This window comes from Brassica napus, chromosome C5 (genome assembly GCF_020379485.1).
Source record: "Brassica napus cultivar Da-Ae chromosome C5, Da-Ae, whole genome shotgun sequence".
Taxonomy (NCBI): domain Eukaryota; kingdom Viridiplantae; phylum Streptophyta; class Magnoliopsida; order Brassicales; family Brassicaceae; genus Brassica; species Brassica napus.
In genome coordinates, this window is record NC_063448.1 from 50729271 (window position 1) to 50748451 (window position 19181).

At 34.0% G+C, this 19181-nt stretch overlaps 2 protein-coding genes across 4 annotated transcripts; one reads left to right on the forward strand and one right to left on the reverse strand.

Moving 5' to 3' along the window:
- Positions 1-5389: 5389 nt before the first annotated feature.
- LOC106389839 lies at positions 5390-7000 on the forward strand. Of its 3 annotated transcripts, none has more exons than XM_013830183.3 (3): positions 5390-5664; positions 6020-6090; positions 6504-7000. In XM_013830183.3, exons 1-3 carry the CDS (start codon positions 5501-5503, stop codon positions 6584-6586), a joined length of 318 nt encoding a protein of 105 aa, XP_013685637.1. In that variant the 5' UTR covers positions 5390-5500; the 3' UTR covers positions 6587-7000. The 3 variants fall into 3 exon arrangements, with proteins under 3 accessions (XP_013685637.1, XP_013685635.1, XP_013685636.1); XM_013830181.3 differs by having other exon boundaries at positions 5395-5664; positions 6020-6129; XM_013830182.3 differs by lacking the exon at positions 6020-6090 and having other exon boundaries at positions 5408-5664.
- On the reverse strand, positions 6442-9984 carry LOC106386876 (scopoletin 8-hydroxylase). The gene is made up of 4 exons (XM_013826693.3): positions 9241-9984; positions 8742-8983; positions 8215-8539; positions 6442-8134 (listed from the first exon to the last, which is right to left on the reverse strand). Exons 1-4 carry the CDS (start codon positions 9499-9501, stop codon positions 7889-7891), a joined length of 1074 nt encoding a protein of 357 aa, XP_013682147.1. The 5' UTR covers positions 9502-9984; the 3' UTR covers positions 6442-7888.
- Between the last annotated feature and the right edge of the window lie 9197 nt (positions 9985-19181).

The following is a 19181-nucleotide window of genomic DNA, read 5'->3' on the forward strand; positions in this document are numbered from 1 at the left end:
ACCCTAACCTGTGAGAGTCACCGTCAACGGCGTTAATACCTCAGTTACGGTTAATAAAAAATAAACAACGCCTTTTCAGAATTGTTGATTAAAACCCTAACTCTCTCTCTTCTTCCTCAATCATTCATTGTGTCGTCATGTTCTTCTTCCTCAAGCAGATAAGGGTTTTACCTAACATGAGGTAATTGTTATTGATTGTCAAGTTTATCAAGTAATAAGTTTGTATTTGTTGTAATCTTCTATCGCTATTCTGGATTTTCAGTGATTCAGACGTAACCTTTCAAGTATGCTTTAATGGGAGATTTGAAACTCATGAAGGTGGTATAGTAACTTACAATGGAGGTGATTCACATATCCTTGTAGGGCAGCCACATAAGTTGTTCACTGATTTGATGAAGGAAATTCCTATCTCGCTATATGGGCAAAGGTTTTGGTATAAGTTTCAGAATGAAGATTTAAGTGATCTGAAGATCATTGGTAATGTGGTTACTGATAATTTTCAGAAGATGTGTCAAAGTTTTTATTGGAATAAATACATCGACATTTACATGGAGCATGAGAGCACTGATGATGCGAGAGAGGAACATAAAAATGTTGATAGCACTAACACAGGAAACAACAATGCTCCTAAAGGAAGAGGTGACACAAAAAGAGATTCTAAAAACGAGTTTGAAGAGGAGACACGAGTTGAATCAGTTATGGCTGGGATTTGTGAGGATGAGGATAATGAAAATTATCAAGATAATCCTCCTGTCTCTGACTGTGACGAAGAAGAAACTGGGAATCCTTATGATAGATGGAGGAAAGGCAGTGTCGAGTTACATATAAGGCAAGTATTTGATAGTGTTAAAGAGTTTAGGGAAGCAGTGTTGGAGTACGCTTTGCAAGGAGGATGGAATGTTCAGTTCACTAGATGGGGAGGAGTGAAATTTGAGGCTAAATGTGGTGTCGAAGTGGATGAAGGTGAAATCCCGTGTTCTTGGAGAATATATTGTTCTTATGAAGAATCAGTGGGTCTATGGATGGTGAAGACCTTTCACGATGTACATAGTTGTTTCAAGGATGGTCGTTGCAAGATATTGTCAGATACAATCATTGCTAAAATGTTCCTAAATGAAGTACCCAATTTGATATTCTTGTGACTTAGATGGGTTGTTTTATTCATTGATACAGTAGAGTTTGATGAGTGGTTCATAACATATGTCAGGTGTTTATTCATAGATGGGTTGTTTTATTCACTGAAACTTCCCGTGTTGTGAAAGAGAAAAATCAAGATGAACACAACACCGTTTTAATTAACTGTTGCTGGGGTGTTAACGCCGTTGACGGTGACTCACGGGTTAGAGTGACTCTAACAGAGTTAAGGTCAAAGCAGAGATACGCACTAACTATCAGAGATTGGGAATGAGATTCAAATTTTTCTTTGGTGGAGGTTTGATAAAGCGAGTCTTGTATGTACATGTATGGAATTTCCATAATTTCACTTTGTGGGCATGAATTCGCCGTTATCCCCTTTGTTTTGTGGCCACACAGAAAATAGAATCTCTACCTTATTTCAAAGCCTAGAAAAAAATTTATCCACTGGGTTTCACTTCTTTTTAAGGATTTGTTTGGGCCTAAGAGTATGATTAATGAGAGTTTTTAGGGTGAGGTTCTTAAGGTTCTTAGCGGAATATAAGAAACCGTCTCCTAACATTTTTCTAAAAAAGCTAAGAACCGGTTCTTAAATAAGATTTGGAATAGTCTAGATTAATCATTAAAAAAAAACTTTAAATTTATAGTACTGAAGTAAATTTGATGCAAAAGAGAAGTAGCAAATGGGGAACCAGAAAAACAAAGTGAAGTTCTTAAATCATTTCATATACCAAACATAGGAGAACATTCACAATTTGAACCCCTGTTCTAAAAATCGGCCGCTTAACCGCCTAGGCGGTCGTCTAGGCGCTACGCGTCACTCTTCCGCCCTGATTTATGCCAAATCGGTTTAAAAAATCGGATATCCGATCTTTTCCGCCTAAACCGCCTAAATGACCGCCTAGCCGCATAGGCGGCCGCCTAATCTTTTTTTTTTTTTTTTTAATAATATTTTTTTTTATTTGATCTAAAATTTTATAAATATCATTTATATTCATAATTTTGATAAAAATTACACTATATTAAGTTTATATATTCTATTTATGTGTTTTATACAATCTTAAACATGAAAATGTATTAATGTTATACACAATTAAAGATTAACATGTTTTATAACATAGTAAACCATCTAAAAATTCTACCCCGTATAATTTCCGATTAATCCCCGATTTTCTCTTTAGGCGCTAGGCCCAACCCGACCGGCTAGCGCGTTCCCGAACAGGGATTTGAACGAATAGGATCCCTGTTTACATTTGTAGAGTCAATTCGTGGCGGGTGGTCAAGTCAAAGAATAATTAAACTATTGACCAATGGTTGACCCCAAATTCTTCATGTTGGACATCTTCTTCTCCATTTATTATATTATAAACCGTAATCTTTTGGCATCATTTATACGATGATTATAACGAAAAGGAATCACCGTGAATAATAGACCAAAACACCTGCATATATTTTATGTTATATTTATAAACCATTGTTATATACTTCAAGAGTTTGGACCGTTCTCGTATATGATCATGCTCCAAAATATAAGAAGTATTTGTACGTATAAGAATACATGCGATGGGACGCCAAACAATGATGTAAAATGCGATGACTAATCTTAGTATAGACAATTCTTTACCCAGAGAGGGAGATACGAGGTAATAGACAAAATCATAATGGGTCGTTGATTTGATCCCAACGTGGATTGTAGAAGACAAAGTTACATTTAAGTACTATTGTAGCAGGATAATTAATATGATTTGGGACTAGCTAGTGTGAAACAAATACCGTTGATGTTGTCCATACATAACATAACAAACGTTATGATCATACATAATACTAATGCAAGATATGCGTACGAGAAAGGTAATCTTTTGAATTGATAATAGAGTTAGCTTATTCAGTGTGCGAAGGGTTTTAGGATATAAGACAAGTTTTAAAATAACCTTATGAAAACAATTTTCTAATATGATATATCAATTTCACTAAATACACAAATCTAACATTGTAAAAGAATAAGTTTATTACGTAAATATGTTATATTATGTCATTTGAAAAAATATATGAATTCAGAAGGTGATTTACTCGACTTTCGTGGAAATATTTATATTTTAAATAAATCTAAATCACTAGACTAGAAATTATTTTAAATTTTGGAATCCTAAGAAAATCATATTAATCGGGAGCAGAGATGAGTGACTTTTTGTAGGCACGCCTCTATGCTTATTTAAAAACGTCATTTATCGTTGAATTATTCGGATCCCAGTTAAGAGTTTTGGTTGAGTTTAACTGAAAAAAATTATACTCCAACTCGTTAAACAAAGAAAGGAAAATGTCAACAGACAATGGCACGAGATTTGAAATTCTGTAAAACGTTCAACGTCACAATGTTTGAAATTAATCAAATTAAACACACCCACGTCATAACTAGAAAAGTTTAGTTTTTAACCGGGGCGTCTAGCTCTGGTGGTAAAGGGCTTACAGCTGTGAGTACCGCCACCTGGGTTCGATTCCCGGCCACTGCAGATTTCACATTCGGGCCGCAGCGACACAGATTAGTCTCTTGGGCCTAGGAAGTCGTTGGGGAAACTGTGTATAATCAAAAAAAAAAAAACTAGAAAAGTTTAGAACTTTACCGCTTATGCCAGACCGACTTCCTTAAAAAAGCACCATACATTTCGCATCTATAAAACGATCTAGTAGTTCTCAATATAATTGTCGTTTCCTTTTTTATAGTCAAATAAAGATTGTGTACGATCTAGATAGAACCGGCTAGACGTCTAAACCGAAAATATAGTATGCCATTAAAACGAATGAAAAATGAAAACAGTAAGTTCAAATTAATTAAAAGAACCCTTTCTCAAAAAAAAAAATTTAATAAATGAGAAGATAAGTCTTGATATATAAATTGGAAATCCTTCCAGGGGTAAATAAAATCATATGATAAACATTAGTTAGGTCAGACTAGCACTTTAGAAATTTTGGTTTAGAAGACTCAACCATGCAGCTAAAATATGCAAGAAAATTTCATAAAGTTGCGTCACGTTTTATGGAGTGCAAACGAAGAAGGAAGCATTTATTTATTAGGTTCGAACAAACATAAAAAAGAAAGAGAATTCGGCCCAAAAAAAATCTCAACTTTGTACGAATTGCCAAAAGAAACATAAATTTTTGGGCTGACCAAAAAAACATCAAACTTTTATTGATTTTAGAATTAAAAATATGTAGACCCCTGGATTTGAACCCAGGTTAGTTGGTCAAATGACAAGGTATTTAACCACTAGGCTACTGACACTTTCAACGTACTTACTAACATGTTTACTTTTATTTGGTACATATTAAATATAAAAAATTTTCTAAAAACTTAATAAGATTTTTAAAATTCCAAAAAATTAAAAAATAAAGAAGATTTTTATAAAATTAATTTAGAAATTAAAATTAAAAAAAAATTATTTTTATTTTTAAAAAATAAAATTTTATTTTTCTTATTTAAAAATAATAAACTCTTCCAAAATTTTCTAAAAACTTAAAAAGATCTTTAAAATTCCAAAAAAATTGAAAAAATAAAGAATTTTTTTATAAAATTTATTTTAAAATTAAAATAGAAAATAAAATTTTATTTTTTCTTTTCATAAAATAAAAAATCTTTCAAAATTTTCAATTTTTTTAATACATTTGCTAAAAGTTGAAATTAATTATACACACATAAAAAGTTGATAATTGTAACTTTAATTTTTTGCATTTTATTATAATTTTTTAAAAAATTGAATTTTTTTAAAAAAATGAAAATTTTGGAAACTTTTTGACTTTTTAAAGAAAAAAAAATATTTTAATTTTAATTCAAAATTAGTTTTATGAAAATTTTGGGAGATTTTTTTTTTTTAAGAAATATAAATTTTTTTTTTTTTAAAGAAAAATAAAATTTTATTTTCAATTTTAATTTCAAAATTAATTTTATAAAAAATTTCTTTATTTTTTTTTCAATTTTTTGGAATTTAAAGTTCGTTTTAATTTTATAGAAAATTTTGGAAGAGTTTTTATTTTTTAAAAAGAAAAATAAAATTTATTTTCAATTTTAATTTCAAAATTGATTTTATAAAAAAATTCTTATTTTTCAATTTTTTGGAATTTTAAAGATTTTTTTAAGTTTTTAGAGAATATTTTTATATTCAATCAGTACCACATAAAAGTAAACATGTCAGAGCATGTTTACTGGTGAATCTTAAGCAAGTATCTTAGGGTAATTACAATTTTAAAAAAAAAAAAAAGAAATAAACACAAGAGGCGTCCGTTGATTAAGAGAACCAATGGACGGCTCTTACTGTGCACGTGTCGTTGCTTCCGTCTCTCTCTATCTCTCTCTCTGTTTCCGCTCGAGAAAATGAACCCCGCGGCGGAGGCGTGGCCGGTTACGGCGGCGATCGTCGGCATAGGGAGGGAGATGAGGTCGGCGACCAAGGATCGGAGTTTTGAGTCCATGATGTTGTTTTCAACTTCTTTGATTCTCGTTTCTTCAATGTCTTCGTCACTGCTGGTAGAAATAAGGTTAAAGTCTTCTCATTTTATTGTTCTGGGTCTGTTTAGGTTTTGGTGGGGTTTGTGATTGCTGTTTTGTCTGATTTTGGGGGTTGTCTGATTTTGGGGTTTGTGATTGCTGTTTTGGGATGTTGTCGATTCACTTGTCCGAAAAATTGAAACTTTGCTTGATGGGTTCCTTCTATACACATTGCGGATTGTGATAAGCTTTTTAGTGTTGGAGATTGTGTGAAAGTTTATGGCTTTATCTGTGTTAAGACTAGCTTGAGTTTATGGTTTCATTATCTAATAAACTTGATTGCTCTATCTTGGTTGAGTCATGGATCGCATATATTGTCATTGGTGTGTCTCTCTTATGATGTAGATTACGCTGTACAATTGTCTTGAAGATGATGCCATATCTGCATTGCAATCCTATTCTGATGAGGACTGATTGTAAGTTTCAGCAAGAAGAGTTGACCACGCTTCTCCAGCGTACACATCTCTTTTCTGTTTTCTCATTATTTTGATGCTATTGTGTCTGGTCAGAACATCTGTAGTTTACAGAATTTTGTTTTTTACTTCAATTGTCCTCATGTAATTCTTATCATCCATGTTTCAATTATTAAGTCAAGCATTAGTGTCTTTTTCTTTTGCTTTCAAAAGCTGATTTTCTCGTGTTGGATTATTTCTTTTTAGAAGTATCTTAAAGACTGTAACTTGTTTTCAAACTGGTTACCTGAAGAACACAGAACTTTATCATCCCTTTCTTGTGGCTATGTTGATAAATATATATTTTCTTAGTAGTTTATGTGGTGTCTCTTTTGGTAAACATCTAAAATTTAATTAGATTGGTAAAATATTTGCAGGTTATGGGTGCTCCTCGTCGTGGTGCTTATTCTTTCCAAGGAGCTGGTCGGACATCTGGAGCAGGAACTTCCTCACCTCCTGAAAATGGAACATCTCTTCCTCCTCGAACTGGAGCCTCTCTGCCTCCTCGAACTCTCTGCCTCATGGAACTGGAGCCTCCTTGCCTCCTGGAGCCACTGGACAAGCTAATTCTTTTGAAGAAGTGTATTCTCATACTAGCTTAGCTGAGCTAAAGAACGCTTCTGGAAGGCGTAAGGTGCCACACTTGCATCCTCGAACTGGAGCCTCTCTGCCTCCTCGAACTGGAGCCTCTCTTCTTGTTGTCTTGTTTTCTTCTATCACAGATATTGGTTAGCACATGTATATATTGTATTGTTGTGGTCACGTTGAAAATGTTTCACGGTCAAGAAATGAAAGACCTTTATAATGATTGTATGATCGTGTATTCACAAACTTGTGTAAATAATATCTTGTAATGAAAGTGTATTCACAAGCCTTTGTTTTTTCTTCTTATATTCTTCCTTTCTTTCTCCTTCTCATGTTTTTCCTTCTCATGTTCGAAATATTCATCTAAATCTAAAACAATTTCTATCTTGTAAACAACTTTTATAAACAATTTTCATCTCATCTTTTTCTCAAAACAATTTCGAAGGATCAATTGATGATAAAATATATATTTAAAATGTTATTTTTTACAATTTTTTTTAAAAAATAAATTTTATCTTTAATTAAATAATGTTTATTTTTTTTTTAAATCTATGTTTAAATGTTATGTTTGACTTTGTTTTATTTAATAAATAAATTTAATCTTTGTTTAAAATTTTATGTTTAAAAATAAATTTAATATTTTTTATTGGTATGAACCTTTGTTAAGAAACTACCATTAAACCACTATAATTAAGTGTCTCTTAACCAAGTTTCTTATCTCACTTTTAAGAGTTAAAAATTCACTAAGAACCCTTAAATGGGTTTTACCAATAAACATGCTCTTAGTAAGAACATTGAAAGTTCCACTAGCCTAGTGGTAAAAGACCTTGCTATTCGACCAAACAACCTGGGTTCGAATCCAGGGGTCTACATATTTTTAATTTCAAATCATGTAAAACGACGTCGTTTCACTTAACGCCAACAATAAACGACGTCAAATATTTCTGTTAAATTTGTTGACGGTGTGCTAAATTGGCAAGTCAGCGAAAACATTGTTAATTAATTTTAAAGTCAATGAAAGTTTGGTGTTTTTTTGGTCAGCCCAAAAATTCATGTTTATTTTGGCAATTCGTGCAAAGTTGAGGTTTTTTTTGACCGAATTCTCGAAAAAGAAACAACTTCGCACATTTTAGTTAATTTGGCACGTAGAAACTGATAAAAGTGATAATAGAATATATCAATCGGCACGAGCAAAGTCGAGAGATTTCTTGCCGTCATGTGGTTGGCCGAAAAAGTTGTTCATGTAGTCTTGAAACAACAGTTCTTTGTAACGAGCCACCCCATCACGCCTCACCACTTCCGGCAACGGACCTATCTTCTCCGAGGGATTAGGTGCGGTAAAAATTGGTACGGAGACTCTCGATCCAATGTTTGTGGTTCGAACCCTATGTTCAGCACTTTTGTACTTCCCATTGCTTAGAATCTGTTGATAGATTTTTATATATGCATTATATATATGGTTTCAGACATTCATTTTCAAAGGTATTTTTAACGATGAGAAACCTGCAAAGTATCGCCAACATTAATGACTAAAGCTCCATCGAGAGGAGGGATCTCGGCCCAGTCACCGTTGTCTAGTTTAACGTAGAGACCACCAATGCCGTCTTGTAATAAAACGGTCAGCATTCCCATGTCCGAGTGACGACCGACGCCTATGGTGAGCTCGGGGCTAGGACAGGTTGGGTAGTAGTTCATGTTGACCATCTTAGTCCCCATCAAACGGTTCATTCTCTCTTCTTCGAGTCTCACTCCTACATCCTCCATCAAAACTTCAACTACTCTTTTCACCATTGCCATAGATGATTTTAGGAAATCAAGTGCCACCTCTCTGTCACACATATACAATATATACCTTAACTTTCACGAGTTTATAATTTAAAACTAACTTCAGTGATTAAATTGATGAATATCTCTCATATAAATAGTTTACTTGCCATCTCAGTTCAAATTAGCATGCTCTACTAAAATAATTTTCATATATACCTGCATTAGTATAACACAATTGAAATATTTTTACTATATATATATACCTGCATTGTGGAGGCCAGTGTTGAAGAACCTCGTGGTCATTGGTGTAAAGCATGCTCACATAATCCTTCCACTCAATGGCCTTCTCTTTCTCTGGTACGAAGCTCGTTCCGTACTTAACTAGCTTGCTTGGACTCACTTCTTTTAGGTAAATCGCCTTCTTCTCAGGAGGTTGTGCAAAAAACTTATGAGCCGACGTTTTTAGCAATTCAAGCAGCTCCACCGAAACACCATGGTTCACCACCTGCCATTTTCATTTATTCCACAAATTATATCTACTTTTATTAAGGATGCATTTTGTAAGAGGCTGATATATTAAACATACTAAATATAATTATTTTTTTTGTTTTATGTATCTAACGTCGGTATCCTGGTCAAGTATACATATTCACACGCATACATATATTTTATTGCTCCTTTCTTTTTTGGGGTTTGGTTAATGATATTGCAAGAATAGAAAATATTATACACTAAAACTGCTATGTCTATGCCATTACTTACCTGGAAGAAGCCAAGTGTCTCAGCAGCTTCAGTGATCTGTTTGGCCACCTCCTTGTGGCGTGGACCGTCTAGCTGGGAAAGATCGATTGGCTGGGCAGCTTCACACGTACGGGCATGTGGGGTCGCGATTCGCTCAGAGAGAGGTTGGACGAAAGGCTGTGGAACACGAGACATGCCAGAGTCTATCAGACCCTTCACACCATTACCTTGTTTGACAACGAAGTTGAACAATGTGGCTTGGTCCTCGTAATTGACAGCCATTGTGTATATTTTCTTCTGTTCGAAAATGAGTGTTGAGATGTCCTGAGAAAAGGGTATAAATAGTGACTAAAAATATGGAGATGATTACTTATTTTTGGTATGAGAGAGAAGACTAACACAAGAGACTATGTTTTAAATGTAATTGATGTGGGATCACGTTATAATCACTTGGTACTCCCCCAGAACTGGTAATTGATCCGACTAATCACAAGCATGTATAATGCCAAATTCTTTTATGAAAAGAATCTTTTAGCAAGTAAATGATAGAGTGATGAAAAGAACGGAAATTGCCAAAAATATCATTTTCAAAGTACCACTTTTCATGTTTACACTAACCAATTTTACCTTCGTCTTTATTGAAAGGCAAAAGACATTTATATCCTTTTAATTAACTTCGACAAAAAAAAATATATGGTTAACTAATCTAAATTTAAAACATCAACTCTAAACCCTAAACCATGAAACATCAACTCTAAACCCTAAACCCTGAAACATCAACTCTAAACCCTAAACCCTAAATTTTAAACCTTCAAATCTAAACCCTAAAACATCAACTCTAAACCCTAAACGTAAACCCTAAACCCTAAATCTAAACTTAAAAATTCAACTTTAAACCCTAAATCATCAACTATACACCCTAAACCATGAAACATCAACTCTAAACCCTAAAATCCGAAACATCAACTCTAAACCCTAAACCTTCAAATCTAAACCCTAAAACATTAACTATAAACCCTAAACGTAAACCCTAAACCCTAAACCGTATATTTTTCTGAAATTCGAACCCTAAACACTAAAACCCTATACCTTCAAATCTAAACACTAAAACATCAACTCTAAACCCTAAACGTAAACCCTAAACCCTAAAACCTTAAACCTTCAAATCTAAACCCAAAAACATCAACTCTAGGGTTTTAGGGTTTAAGGTTTAGGGTTTAGGGTTTAGGATTTAGGGTTTAGAGTTTAAGGTTTAGGGTTTAGTGTTGATGTTTTAGGGTTTAGGGTTAATTTTTTAGGGTTTAGGGTTTAGGGTTTAGGGTTTAGAGTTTACTTTTTAGGGTTTAGTGTTGATGATTTAGGGTTTAGAGTTGATGTTTTAAGGTTTAGGGTTGATGTTTCGGAGTTTAGGGTTTAGAGTTGATGTTTCAGGGTTTAGAGTTCGTATTTCAAAAACAAATAGGGTTTAGGATTGATGGTATAAGGTTTAGGGTTCGTATTTCAAAAAAAAATGGTTTAGGATTGATGGTTTAGGGTTTAGAGTAGAGTTTTATAGTTTAGGGTTTGAATTTTGAAATAGAATAATTTGAAAAATATTAAAAAAATTATTTTTTTTTTATTTTTTTAGATTTTTATCTATTTAAATATTTATTTATTATATACATAAAGAACATAGAAATAAGAGTCTTTTGCCATTTAACGAAGAATATATTTTTGAAAATGTCACTTTAGTGGTGGTAAAAATGAAAAGCGGTAGCATGAAAGTGGTAAACATGTAATTTTTTTTTTTTTTTTTTAACATGTAATTTCTATTTAAACATGTAATTTCTCTTTAAAAGAAAGAAGAATACGAATGACTGGTTTACCTAAAGAATCTTTTTTTGTCAACTTGTTTGTTAGTATTTTGTCAACGACTATGTACCTCATCAATGGACACATGTTAATACACATACAAGTAAAGTTGAATCAATTCATTTTCTAGGTATATTAATCTTCAAACAATCAGTGCTATTTTAAAGTAAACAACTCACGACACTGAAGTTCTTACCTGCTAATTTCTTTCAAGATACAAGGTATGCGTCATGCCATCAAAACAACAATAAAAATACTAAGTAGGTATAGAAATATATGTTTGAGTGAGTATATAATATACTATAGTCATTTTACAATCCTGGTAGGCTTTCCTTTTTGTCTACTAAATAAAACTCAATTTGTCTAATACTATAAGTTAATATCTGATGATAAAAAGTCACGCTTGATAGTTGATACTACACTGACTCCCTGAGGTATGAGCCATGCCTCTCCCCAGGTTAACTTTTTCGCAATCAAATAGTTTGTCTTTTGAGATCAGAAGTCAACGCGGTTCTTTTAATTTAATTTTTAATGGGCCTAAAACTAAAAGCCCAGTCACGTTGAAGAATTAAGTTCAATTAGAAGCCTAGTGAGGAGGATGCCTAATTTCCGAAGCCTAACTATAACACGAAGAAAAACACACAAACATATGAATAAAGAATACAACAACGAAAAAGCAAAATATAAACACACAAATTCCTAGTAAATTTAAATATGACTGTCTTCTAGGAAAACTAAGATTTTTTTTGGGTTATCAAATTTTGTGTTCCTTGATAGTTTAATATAATACAATCATATTTTTTTGTTGCTAACAATTATATTACTTAATATGGATTATTTTAGTTGAAAAGACGATAAATATAAATAATTGTACTAAAGAAACTTCAACTGATGATGTATCAATGGCTTATATATTTATTTTAGTATGTTTTAATTACCTAAAGGCTAAAGCTAAAGCTACACAGTTATATATTCCATCTGTTTCATAATAAGTGTCATCTAAACTTTTTTTTCTTGTTACAAAAAAACAATTTCAATGTAAATTATATTTACTTCCAGCTGAAAATTAATTGAAAACTGCATTGATTTTATAAATAATTTTATTTATCTCAAATACTATTGGTCATAAATGTATAATTAATAACAACTTACATATATTTCCGTCACTTTTTTAATCTGTGTAAAATATGTCAAAGTGACGCTTATTTAGAAACGGATGGAGTATTTTGAACTAATTTTTGCCTTTTGATTCAAAATGTTATTAAATTTTAAAGGCAGAGTATGTGAATGGAAAACAATACTATAATATTTACAAATAAAAGGAGATGGGAGAGGGATGTCTTGTCTCGAAGAGAAAATCGCGAAAGAGACAACGGAAGTGAAATCTCAAGGCAACATTATTGGTAGGACTAATTTTTGAGTCCTTAGCATATTTTATTATTACTTTTATGTTAAGAGACAAAGCTAAGGACAATCCAAAAATTGTAGATTATTGGTAGGACTTTTCTTGTCTCTAAGTAAATTAATTGTTTATTTTAATAAGTAATGACATATAAAAGAAAAGTTTTAAATAAAACATATAAAAGAGAAGTTTAACATTAAAATTGAAAACATAAGAAAATTACAAAGTTCAAAAAAAAAAAAAATTACAAACATCATAATAAATAAAAGCAAACAAACATTTTATTCAATTCATAGAAACTTATAAATTATATGTTATTTGGAAGATGTCCAAATTTATCCCATATATTTTTCAATCAAATCATTTTCTAAATGTTGATGGGCTTGTCTATTCCGAACGCTCGTTCGACGATCAATTGTATTGCCGAGATTTGAAGGCATATTGAAGGAAAATTTTTCCACCTCTTCTCTTTCTTGAAATTCATCAACGTCATACTGAGTGAATGATGATCGTTCATCTTCGACAATCATATTATGGAGTATGATACATGCTCTCATAATATTTGCTATTTTGTCTTTATCCCATAAATTAGATGGATTTCTGACAACGGCAAATCTAGCTTGCAGGACTCCAAAGGCACGCTCAACATCTTTTCGCACAGCTTCTTGGGTTTTAGCAAATAATGAATTCTTCTCACCTTGTGGTAGTCGGATAGATTGAATAAAAGTCGCCTATTTCGGATAAATACCATCCGTGAGATAATATGCCAAATGGTACGGATTACCATTAACATAGAAGTTTACTTGTGGCGCTATTTCGTTAATAATGTCATCAAAAACCGGTGATAGATCAAGAATATTAAGATCGTTCATAGTACCTGGAGCTCCAAAAAACGCATGCCATATCCAGAAGTCATATGAAGCTACCGCCTCCAACACAATTGTTGGTTTTCCGGTTCCTCGTGAATACATTCCTTTCCAAGAGGTGGGGCAATTCTTCCACTCCCAATGCATACAGTCGATGCTTCCAACCATCCCTGGAAATCCACGTTGTTCTCCAATATATAGTAGTCTTTGCAGATCCTCCGGTGTGGGACGTCTTAGGTATTCATCGCCAAACAAGTGGATTATTCCGGCAGTAAAATGGTGCAAACATTTTCGAGCTGTTGTTTCACCAAGTCGGACATATTCGTCAATTGTATCAGCCCGTACATACACCAATTGACGAATAACTGCGGTACATTTTTGGAGTGGAGATAGACTAGACCGTCCGGCTGCATCTTCTCTTGGTTGAAACTACTCTACTTCTGTAGAGAGACGGTGCACAATACGCAAGAACAATGTCTTGTTCATTCGAAACCGTCGCCGAAATAAATTGTGAGGGAATGTTGGAGTTTCGCTAAAATAATCATTCCAGAGCTTCTTGTGGCATTCTTCCCGGTTTCTCTCGATAAAAATACGTTTTTTTGCTCTTTTGGTTCTCGAATAAAATCAGGGTTTTCAAATTCACCATCATCATCTTTGTGGTAATGATAATGGGAAGAAGAAGCCATTGAAAATTTATAAAAGAGAGAAAATGTTATGAAAGTGAGGAGAAGAGGGATGATTTGCATATTTTTAATGGGAGAAGAAGTCTCATACTTATGTGGTGAAAGAAGTGCATCTTGTATGATTATTTTGTGAATCTTCCGTGATATTGAGTACATCTTGTGACTATAGTTTGTTTCTTTTAGAGCATGTGACTACTGTGGTCTGATGTACTAGTGAATCTACTAGGTGATTGAGATAGATCATAGCACGTGACAGGTTTCAGTGAATATTTTATATATATCTTAAGAGTTTTCTTTGTGGATTAAACTTACAATAACATGTTTACTTGCAATACTCAGCAATTCCACAAAAAGGTTCTCGAATGAATGAATATATATCAAGCAGGAAAGCTCACATGTTGAATGAATATATATCAGAGGGAAAGTTCACTTGGTCTTGGACTTGGTTCAAGCTAAATGATATATAAGATTTTATGTCTTCACAACAACTCAATGTTCACACATTGCATTCCGATACACTACACATAGCCTCTTCACACATATCACTTTCACACAACAACAAAATCAAGAGTCAATGCATTTCCGATACATTACACATAGCATATTCATACACATTAGAGTCACTACAATTCCGATACATTACAACAGCATTGATCATTACAAAGAGTTCATTAACGTGATTACACCATTACACATAACACAACAGCATATTGATTTACTTAAACATGAGCACCATACCTATTGAAACTACAACAATAACCACTACACCAACAAAGTATTCAAACCCATTGCCAAACCTTGATTTGGGGTTGCAATCGCCGGAGATCGGTGTGGACTGAGCGAAATAAACGAGAGAAGTTTCGACTTGGGCTTGCAATCGGCGGAGAACCAGAGACGAATGGTATCGCCGTCAAGAGAGAAGAAGGGAAGAAGATGAAAGTGATTTCAAGACCAAAATCGGACTTAACCCTACACCCTCAGATAACATCTCCCATGCTGATGCGTGACATTAAGGAGGCGTCCAAAAACTTGTTAATTAACCAACGTTTCTATTCTTTCTCGGTATTTTTCATTTATTTTTTGACCTCTAATTACTAAGATATGTGTCTAAGGGACCCGATAATGTTGCCCTCACATATGGGTAACAAGATCGCTATTGTTACACAGTTGCATGCAATAAGAAGCCTAACGACGTCCCTATTTTTGATTAGCTTCCCACTTTCTGATTTTAACTTTGTTAATCATTCTCATGATTGGATATTTAAGTGACTTTTAAATTATATAAACTAAAAAGGTAAGATTTCCCAGCTCAGTGGGAAGGGTCAACCCATTTGCATCTAGTCTAGTAATTCATAATTTCTATAATTCATAATTTCTATAAAGATTCTGTCGGACCCTCACCTGTCGTGTGGCCATCGTTGCATTCATTATCTTATTTTCCAAATTCCCACGAACTATGCGCAGTTTGATATTTCGAACATATTAATAAATTCAATTGCTAAATGATTAGTAAACATTTTTTTTTTGAGAAAAAAAAAATGTGGCTCTCTTGATCGCAGCGTAGTCTCTTCATAGGCTGCAACACAACTTTGATAAGCTGCTTAAACCTATGTTTTATGATTCCCCTAATCAAACTCATCGTCTCATAATAAAATAATTAAACAACGAAATGAACAACATTTGTCCATAATAGCTGCATTTTCATTTATAATTTATTTTCCTTTTGGTAAATATTGGGAGATCTAACATATAAACTACAATATGCATATACTTAACTAAACCTAATTTCTAAACTAATATGAGATATTATAGATCATGATAAGTTTTTGATTGTAATATATTGATATATATATTTAATCTTGACCATTGGATTTGGATCGATTATCTAGATCTCCCGCTAATAAATACTTTTATAGTTTTTTTAGCTGAACTCCAAAAATATCATTAAATGTATAAAATAAAAAGTTTTATCCTTAAAATGTACAAAAGAACATAATTGTTGACTTACTGAAAAACAAAGAAGAATAAAATTATCCTAATTTGCTATCATTTTCTGAAAAATATATAAAAATTAGTAAAATGCATGAAAACATAAACAATATAGATTCAGGCCAGGATTTGGAATTGGGCGTAGTAGCTCTCCCTCCCATCGAAGGGGTAAGTTGTTGATTGTAGCTTTCGTTTTCAACATGCATAGAGAGCGACCTTCACTTCTCTACACTACAAGAAAACATAATCTTAACGAGGGCGGTTTTCCTCGCTAATTCGTCGCAAAAGAGGCTTTACGACGAATTAGCGAGGAAACGTGTTTGATCGTTACACGTCCGTCGTAACACATATTTCCTCGCTAATTCGTCGTAACTTAGCGAGGAATATATTTCGTCGTAAAGACGAAGTAGAACGATTCGTCGTAAAGACGTCGCTACAATTCCTCGTAAGGACGTCGCTACAATTCCTCGTAAATAACTCGAAAACAGTTCCTCGTAATCTACACGTAAATACCTTGAAATATTTTCCTCGCAAAATACACGTAACAACCACGAAATTATTTCCTCGTAAAATAGTCGTAAACATTTCCTCGTTATTTCCTCGTAAAGAATTCCTCGTAAAATACTCGTAAACTGTTTCTCGTCATTTCCTCGTAAGATTTCCACGTAAAGAGGTCGTACTTTAGCTACGAATTTACTTCGTTTTTATTATTTTACAGAATTTTAAAATATAATTAAAAAATAATTAAAATTATTTAATTTAATAATAAATTAAAATTCAAAATAAAAATAAATTCATATGAAAATATTTTATAAATAAATAAGTTTTGAATTTATATAATACAACAACAAAAAAAAAACTAAGGGTCGTTCATCGCCCGGTAGAATTCATCACTCCTCGTAACATCCGCCTCGTTATGTACGTCGTCGGATGACTCGCCATGAATGGGATGTTGTTGTCGCATGTTCCTCAACATGGACTCCCATTCCGGATTTGTGGCCGCAATAACGTCCAAGAAGCCCTCGACTCCACCCATACGAGATTTTGTCGCGGTCAACTCGTTACGCAGCTGAGCGGACTCTCTACGCAGCTCCGTGACTTCATCATCCCGTCGCTGACCATAAGACGATGTCGCTCTCGGAACATCATTGACTGAACCAATACCCAACGTCCGTCCCTTTTTTTTAGGGACAACCTTAAAAACAAAAAATAAATATTGTAAGTAAATATTTAAAGTTAAATTAAATGAATAATAAAAGTTAATTTTTTTGAAAATTTACCTCCTCGTAAATCTTATCCACTTCAAGTGTGGATAAGGTGACGGGTAATCCGTCGGTAGACTGCTGGGTCAGCTGAGTCTGGCGGTCTTCAACCCGAGCAACTACGTCGTTGTAGATTTGCTCGGACTTGCCATCTACAAATACGCCCGCCTTGTTCTTGTGGGTCCTCTCGTAAAGTTCCATAAGAGACGGGAGATGTCCCGTCTCTTTGGCCTAAAAAAACAGTTAAGAAAGTTAGAATAAATTAATATAATTATTAAAAAATTATTTAATAAAATATTTAATTACCATTTCCAAACGGACACCGGCGTGGGGTTTTTGGCCCGTAGTGTGAAGCATCGGCCCGTTCCCGTGCTCATCGACCGTGTTACGGGAGTTAGAGCAAGCCTGGGCGATTCTAATCGAATCAGGAAGGCGCCAATAACGGATGAGGCCATCCCACACGTCTGTGGTGAGCTCAGCGGGTTTGCCACTCTCATACCCCTTCACGATCCAGTCACCCTTCCAGTTGGAGACCGTGTCCAACAAGCGAACTTTCGCTTTCGCGTTAAACTTCTTCCTCACCCTCTCAGTGATCCCCAAAGCCCAATTATATTTTTGCTGTTGGAAAAAATAAATTAACAATTAGTTTTTTAGAAAGTATATATATAAATCATGAAAAAATTAAAATATATATAATTAATTAATAGAAACTTACAGCGTAAATTTTGAACCACGTCTTTCTGACGTAGTGAGGCGTCTTACTCCAGTTTGGATGTGGCATGGAGAAGTAACCCTTGATCGTGTCGGTTACGTCCGATGCAAGACATCCGTCAACCCCCCACCTGGAAAATACAAATTTAAAATATAAATTATTTTTTAATGTTATAAAAGATATTTAAACGAATTAAAAAAATTAATGCAACATACCACAACGTTCCGTCCGGTCGGTCTGGGTCGATGACTGGTAAACCTTTCTGCCTGGCAGACTGAGAATGTCCTCTACCGTGTACTGCGAGTAAGGAGCACTCGGAGGCACCATCAGATCAGGATGAATATCAGCGACCATCGGAGGTGCCATCGGAGGAGGCACAGGAGGAGGCATCGGAGGAGGCACATGAGGAGCCGATGGTGCACTAGAAGAAGTAGACCCAGAGACTCTCTGAGTGTACTGAGTCTCGGGGACAGTCTCCTGGCCCGAAGAACTGGGAGCGGAAGAAGAGGCCGGGTCTAAACGACTACCCGGCTCACCGAAGATCTCTCTATAATGGGCAGTAAGTCTTCCTTTTCGAACCTGGAAAAAAAATGAAATTTTTGAAATTAACATCAACAATATATTTTCCAACATTATCCACCTAATCAACACTAAATAACATAAAATCCGCAAACCTATCTAAATTCCCTATACTAACCACCTAATGTATCCTAAACTAACCAAATTAGAGAGGAATCAGGCTTACCATTGCTACGAAATGGAGAAGAAGTAGAGAGGAAGTAGAGAGGAAAGAAAGAGTGAGCGGTCGGGTGTATATATAAGATTACATATCGTCGCAAATTCGTCGTAAATTTACGACTAAATAGCGAGCAGTTACAAAGGCCCGTCTTTTTTTTTACGAGGAAATTGCGAGTAATCACAAAGGCCCGTGTTTTTTTATACGTGGTATTAACGACGATTTACTTTACGAGGAATTAACGAGGCTTGCTTTCCTATAAATATACCCACAACTCTCACTCTCAAACCACACCCAAACTCCCAAATCACACTTTATCTCAAATCACAATCCTCAAAAAAATCCTATTCAAATTATAAATATTTGAAAAAAATAGGAAAAGGAGAAGATATTAGAATTCATGTGGGCGAGACTTACGTATTATAATTGCTGGAAGTCTTGCCACATGTTAATCTGGTATT

What these genes read in the sequence shown, in the direction of transcription:
- LOC106389839 (XM_013830181.3), top strand. Translation starts at nt 5,501, where the DNA reads ATGAACCCCGCGGCGGAGGCGTGGCCGGTTACGGCGGCGATCGTCGGC. An exon ending in TCACTGCTGGTAGAAATAAG is followed by an intron (nt 5,665 to 6,019) that starts GTTAAAGTCTTC and finishes CTTATGATGTAG; the next exon opens with ATTACGCTGTACAATTGTCT. An exon ending in GTTGACCACGCTTCTCCAGC is followed by an intron (nt 6,130 to 6,503) that starts GTACACATCTCT and finishes AAATATTTGCAG; the next exon opens with GTTATGGGTGCTCCTCGTCG.
- LOC106386876 (XM_013826693.3), bottom strand. Translation starts at nt 9,501, where the DNA reads ATGGCTGTCAATTACGAGGACCAAGCCACATTGTTCAACTTCGTTGTC. An exon ending in CACTGGCCTCCACAATGCAG is followed by an intron (nt 8,540 to 8,741) that starts GTATATATATAT and finishes TATGTGTGACAG; the next exon opens with AGAGGTGGCACTTGATTTCC. An exon ending in ATGTTGGCGATACTTTGCAG is followed by an intron (nt 8,135 to 8,214) that starts GTTTCTCATCGT and finishes ATCTATCAACAG; the next exon opens with ATTCTAAGCAATGGGAAGTA.